A 6,425-nucleotide genomic window follows, 5' to 3' on the forward strand; every position below is an offset into this window, starting at 1 on the left:
TATCCTCTTTTAAAGCTTCTATTTCTTTCTTAAGAAAATCAATTTCCAGTTTTTTTATCTTGCAAAGATAGCTCACTTTCTATGAAATCAATTCTTAGTAGCTCTATCTCAACTAGCAATGTTTCCTTTTCTCCATTCTGTTCCAAACCAAAAAGATTTCTTTGCTTGGAAGGTTGACACCTTAGATTTGAATTACTGCACTTCTCTTATGAAGTCTTTTTACACTACTTCCTCTTATGAAGTCTTTTTGCAATGCTTTCTCATAGTAATAAAAAATCCTTCAAGTTTTCACCACATGTATGAACTCGATCATGTTAAAAGAATATTAGAAACCTTACTATATATACTGGAGCATGGAGATTATAATATTTCTTATACCATGTAGATTGAGGAGCAAAATAAGCAGTAGCATGTGAAAACACTCGCTAACATCCATGTAGTTCATATACAACCTAAGCTAATATTGCATCCTGAGTTGTTAATTTAATGTGTTTTTTTTTAATATTTACTGTTTTATTAATGAAATTATTCATCATTAATATTATTCTAGCAATGCATATCAAGTTCTAATATTCAACATTTAAATGTCTATTGTTCTTTTAGTATTTTATATTTGGAGATATATATCAAATCTTAAAATTTACATGTTATTATTGATTGTCAAAATATTGAAGGTGCTGAATTAATCCAAATAGTCTTTTAATAAATGTAAATGATTAGATAACACTAAAATTATAGTTTTAGAATTGAATGTTATAAAGTTCTCTTATTTTGGTTATAAAACATATCTGTATATTTTCTAAAAATGCAGAAAATGTCTACAAATCGTAATTGGATGTGGCGTCAAAAAGATGATAATGGTTTTCTTCTCAATGAGTTTATTGAAGGAGTCAAAGGATTCTTAAAGTTTGCCTATGAACATCCAACTTGTGTCTATGATAACAAAATAAGATGTCTATGCAGCAAATGTCGTAATAGAAAATTTTTAAAGGAAAAGGATGTGCGTTATCACCTTGTCAAAAATGGATTCACTCGTGGCTACGAGCAATGGCACCCAGCTTTCTTCGATTCCATGGAGCATTTGCCAATTCATCTTGCATATGAAGCTAAAGTGGGTGGACTTGTACACTATAGATGGATGTATCCTTTTGAGAGGTATTTTTTAGATAAATTTACTAATTCACGTCGATGATAGTTATATATATCTAATAAAAATGTAAAATTATTTCAGATTTTTGTACCATTTGAAGAAAAAAGTGGGTAATAGAGCTCGAGTTGAAGCTTCTATTATTGAAGCTTATATGATAGAGGAAGTCTCAACATTTTGTTCATCATACTTTGAACCAAACATCCAATCACGACTAAATCGAATTCCACGAAATGATGATGGAGGAGCAGTAGATTCTTCTAGCGGGTTGTCAATTTTTACTCACCCAGGACGAGCACTTGGCTCTCGAGTTGCAGTTAGATATCTTAAAGATGATGAGTTAAAAGCTGCCCATAGATACATCTTGATGAATTGTGACGAGATCGTTCCACTTATGACGTAATTTCTTTAATCATACATTTCTCTCTCATTATTTTAGCAATTGAGAATTCAAAGTCATAATAATCACTTGATAAATGTAGGAAATTTATTGAAGTAAAGAAACAACAATATTCAGGGATCAATGACAAGGAACTTCAAATATTATGTGATCAAGAATTTCCTCAATGGTTACTCACTTATGTAAGTATGCAAATTACAATCTTAATTTATACATCAATTTCAAATAGTTTATCACAATATTTTTAATCCATTTAAGTTTAATTTTATTTTAATTTTAGATTCAAGAACATCCTTTTGAGGTTGATGATGACATAAAGAAGCTAGCACATGGTCCAAATCGACGGGTTTCAAGTCATAAAGGATACTTTGTCAATGGATTTAAATTTGAGACCATGGAACATGGGCGTTACAAAGCAACATCAAATTATGGTGTTTGTGTGTTGGGGAGCACCGTCAATGAGTATGAAGTCGACTACTATGGGGTGTTGGAAGAAATTCTGGAATTGAAATATTACGGTCTTAAGGATGCTATTGTATTGTTCAAGTGTCATTGGTATGATACATCAGATAAAGGGATGAAAGTGCATAGGTTGGGTCTTGTAGAAATTAATCATAAATCAAAGTTAAATACAAATGACCCTTTCATATTGGCTGCTCAAGCCCAACAAGTGTACTATATCACATCTCCTACCATCAAACATGAGAGGAATGATTGGGTCACAGCATGCAAAGTGAAAGCTAGAGGAAAGTTTGACATACCATTCCTTGAAGAGCAAGATGAAAATGTTTCACCTATTGTTGAGGTTGCTTATCAAGAAGAGGAGATATCCCATCCACACCTTGTTCTCACAGATACAGATATTGATGATGATAACATTATTTGTGATGTTGACGAAGAGGAATTAAATTCAATGGAAATTGAGGAGCTTCGTCGTGTTATGAATGGCAAGCAAGTTATTGCAGATTGTGAATCGCTGGAGGAAGAATTTGAAGATTTTGAATCAGATGAAGAAACACAAGATGAAACGGATCACGACTCTAATAATAGTGCTAATGAAATGGAAACTTATAATTAAATATAAGTGCTATTTTGTTTAGCATTAATAATAGTGTTATTTCGAAGAAACACAGATCATGACTTTAATTGCTATAATTAAATGTATTATGTCGTGTAATGAAACAGATTGTGAATTACTGCCGTTTATTGCTTTATGGTACTGTTCTATTGCTGCATAGTGCTACTGCTATTGTTCTATTGGTTATGTACTGTTTCATAAATTGCTATTGTTCTATTACTGCTAGTGTTCTATTACTGCTATTATTCTATTACTGCTAGTGCTTTATTAGTGCTATTGTTCTATTGGTTATGTACTATTAGTGTTCTATTACTGCTAGTGTTCTATTGGTAATGTTATATTTATGCTAGTGTACTAGAAATTCTGCCGTTTCATATGTACTATTGTTCTATTGGTGGTACTGCTATTAGTATTGGTGTACTGCTATTGAAAATCTGCAATTGTAGTGGTGATCTAATGCTAGTGGTGCCTAACGTAGTGGTGATCTAATTACTGCATGGTGATCTAATTTCTATTGAAATTCTGCATGGTGATCTACTGCTATTGTTCTATGTAGTAGAAATTCTGTAATTGTACATGTGATCTAATTACTGCATGGTGTCTAATGCTAGTGTTTACTGTTATTAGTATTGGTGTAATATAATGCTTGTTTGAGTTAAAATATGAAAGGAAGATACATATGAGGCATGCATACTGGTGTAATGCTATTAGTATTGGTGTATTTTATTTTGTTTACAAAAATTTGTCATGCTTGATATTTTCTGTAGAAATTTTATTTGCATAGTTTAATATGTACTACATAGTGTTGTTCAGTGCATACATTTATTGTTCACTGTTGTTGTCTTTGCTGAATTTTGTAGAAATTTTATTTACTGAATTTTGTTTGTTATTTACTGTAAATAAACAATATCTGTAGAAATTTATCACGTTTGTTGTTGTTTATTGAATTTTACTGTTGTTGTTGTTTACTGCGGTTGTTCACTAAATTTTATTTTGTTTTTCCAGAAATTTGTCACGTTTGCTATTTTCTGTAGAAATTTTATTTGCATAGTGTAATCTATACTACATAGCGTTTACTACTGTTCACTCAAAAAATTTGTTGTTCATTGTTGTTCACTGTAGAAATTTGCGGTTTACTGTAGAAATTTGTTTACTGAATTTTATTTGTTGTTACTGCAATTATCTTTTGCTGAACTTTTTCTGGTATTCTTTTTTGTTGAAATTTTTATTTATGTGATGTAGGATGTCAAATAGAGGGGCGAAAGATATTGCTTCCAACAAAGGAAGATCAAGAGGGAGAGGACGACACAGATATCAATCTCACAGAATACAAGATGAGTATGTTATGTATATTAATTTTTTATTAATGGTATACAAATTTGAATAAAGCATTGAGTTACATAATATTTATTTTAATGATGATGTTTATAGGCAACTTGATACAATGCCTGAACTTGACAACATACCAAATGAAGTACAGGTGCGCAAAATTTTATCTTGATAATGTATTTATTAAATTACATATATTATATATTTGTTTGTCCTAGGAGGAGGTGAAAAGACAAATCTCATAAAATGATGTGATCAATGATGCTCGATATGAAGAAGGTAGTTCATCAGTAGTTCGACGAAGAGGACCTAATCAAGGGTCTCAGATTCCATCAAATATTGATGAACAAACTAAAATAAACGTGGCTATGAATAAGTAAGTCATATGACTTTTAAATTTAATAAGTTTTCTATCTATTTTGTAATAAATTATTTTTATTGTTATAATATTATTAATTTTGTTGTATTTAGATTTGTTGAAATTGATGTTCCTCGTGAAATTACAAATGATATCAAAGGAATGATTAAAGGAATGTGGCCAACGTGGAAAAAGGTGCCTAATTATATTAAGGATTTGCTTTGGGAAAATTTTAAGGTAAGTAATATATTTTAAATTCTAAAAAAAATAATCTTATCTTGTATGAATTAATTCACCGTTGATATTATTTATAACCATTAATTGTCTATTGAATTTAATGCAGTTGAGATATAAATGGGATAATTTTACAGACAGAGAAATGAAAAAGGTATGGAATGAAAATGCAAGTGAGAGGTACAGAGCAACAATTCATTTGGCTAAGAAAGCAGCATTATCATCAGCATATGAAGATTTAGGAAGGGAGCCAAATATTTTAGATATGATAGGTAGGGGACTTGAATGGATGGAGGCTAATATATGGAATGAACTAGTTAAAAATCATTGGAATAAAGAAGATCACAAGATCAAATGTGATATTGCACGTAAAAATAAAATGATAATGAAGGATGGGTCTATTACCAAACATACCGGGGGTTCAATTTCTTTTGGAGCACACCGCGAGAGGATGGTAAATCTCTTTTTTATATGTTTATTTCATTAATTTATACATCTCATTTATTAAATTTAATATTTAGATTTAAATTAAATGTATCTCATATGATCTGGTATATATTGACATATGCTATATATGATTGTAGAAAAAAGAGTTGGGACGAGAAGTGGATGAATTTGAAGTTTTTGAACGAATGCATAAAAGGAAGCAAGGTACCGGAGAGTTTGTGGATAACAAATCGGCCCGAGTTAGTGTAAGTTAACATAGTTAATTATTTATTAATATCATATTGACATCTCATTTGTTTGTTTTTGTATTTATTAAACTAATAAAAGTTATTGTAATATGGACAGGAACAATATAGAGAGCGACAAAATGTTGATGGTCATTCTACTAATCCTTCATTCAATCTTCAATCATGGTGTGATGTGGTGGGTGACCAATATAAGGAAAGGGTGTATGGATTTGGACGCAATCAACACTTTAGAAGATCATACAATGAAAGTTCCAATGAAATGTGCTCCAATGAGAAAAACAAAGAACTATCACAAGAAATTGAAGACATGCGTACTACTAGCAAGAGAATGGAGAATGAAATTATTGAAAGAAAAAACAAATTGGAACTCGTTATCACAGAAAATCGGCAAAGGGAAGAAAAACTTATCGAGGAAGGTAGACAAAGGGAAGAAAAACTTATCGAGGAAGGTAGACAAAGGGAAGAAAAACTCAAGGAGATGGTTCGTAAGATGATTCAAGAGGTTGGATATACAAATCATTTGTATCCAGGAGGATCTGGTCCCCGTGAGCGTCGTGATAAACGAAATAAAAATTAGATTTAGATAGATAATATGAATATTTGGATGATGTGATATTTTTGGATTAAAAATTAATTGCTTCGAATATTTTTAATTTATTTGAAATGTGTGAGTATTTTTGCTAAAATAATATGTAGATGAGAAAAATAAAAATATAATAAAAAATTATTGATAAATTTAAATATCAATTTTGTAAACAAATTTATAAACAAATTAAAATTATTTTTGACATGTTATTTGAAACAGATTAATAACCGAATTAAAATAAAATGAGAGACAAAATTTATATACGAATTTATAAACATGATTGTAAACAGATTTATAAACAGATTAAAATTATATTTAACATATAATTTGTGACAGACTAATGACAGATTTAAAACAAAAGTATAAACGAATTTTATATACGAATTTATAAACAAGATTGTAAATGGATTATAAACAAATTAAGATTATATTTATTATATAATTTGAGACAGACTAATAACGGATTTAAAACAAAAATAGAGACAGAATTCGTATTCAAAATTAATTTCATTTGGTTAAATTTTAAACAAATATATAAACGAATTTTCAATCTGTTTATGAAATTAGAGACGGATATATTCCGTCTCAAAATTAGCTA

The 6,425-nt window shown here is 29.8% G+C and overlaps 1 protein-coding gene across 1 annotated transcript; it reads left to right on the top strand.

The window, feature by feature from the left end:
- Positions 1-1,247: 1,247 nt before the first annotated feature.
- Positions 1,248-2,673, top strand: LOC121973389. The gene is made up of 2 exons (XM_042524845.1): positions 1,248-1,729; positions 1,828-2,673. Exon 2 carries the CDS (start codon positions 1,942-1,944, stop codon positions 2,623-2,625), a length of 684 nt encoding a protein of 227 aa, XP_042380779.1. The 5' UTR covers positions 1,248-1,729; positions 1,828-1,941; the 3' UTR covers positions 2,626-2,673.
- The last annotated feature ends 3,752 nt before the right edge of the window (positions 2,674-6,425 follow it).

This window comes from Zingiber officinale, chromosome 4A, assembly GCF_018446385.1.
Source record: "Zingiber officinale cultivar Zhangliang chromosome 4A, Zo_v1.1, whole genome shotgun sequence".
Lineage (NCBI taxonomy): Eukaryota > Viridiplantae > Streptophyta > Magnoliopsida > Zingiberales > Zingiberaceae > Zingiber > Zingiber officinale.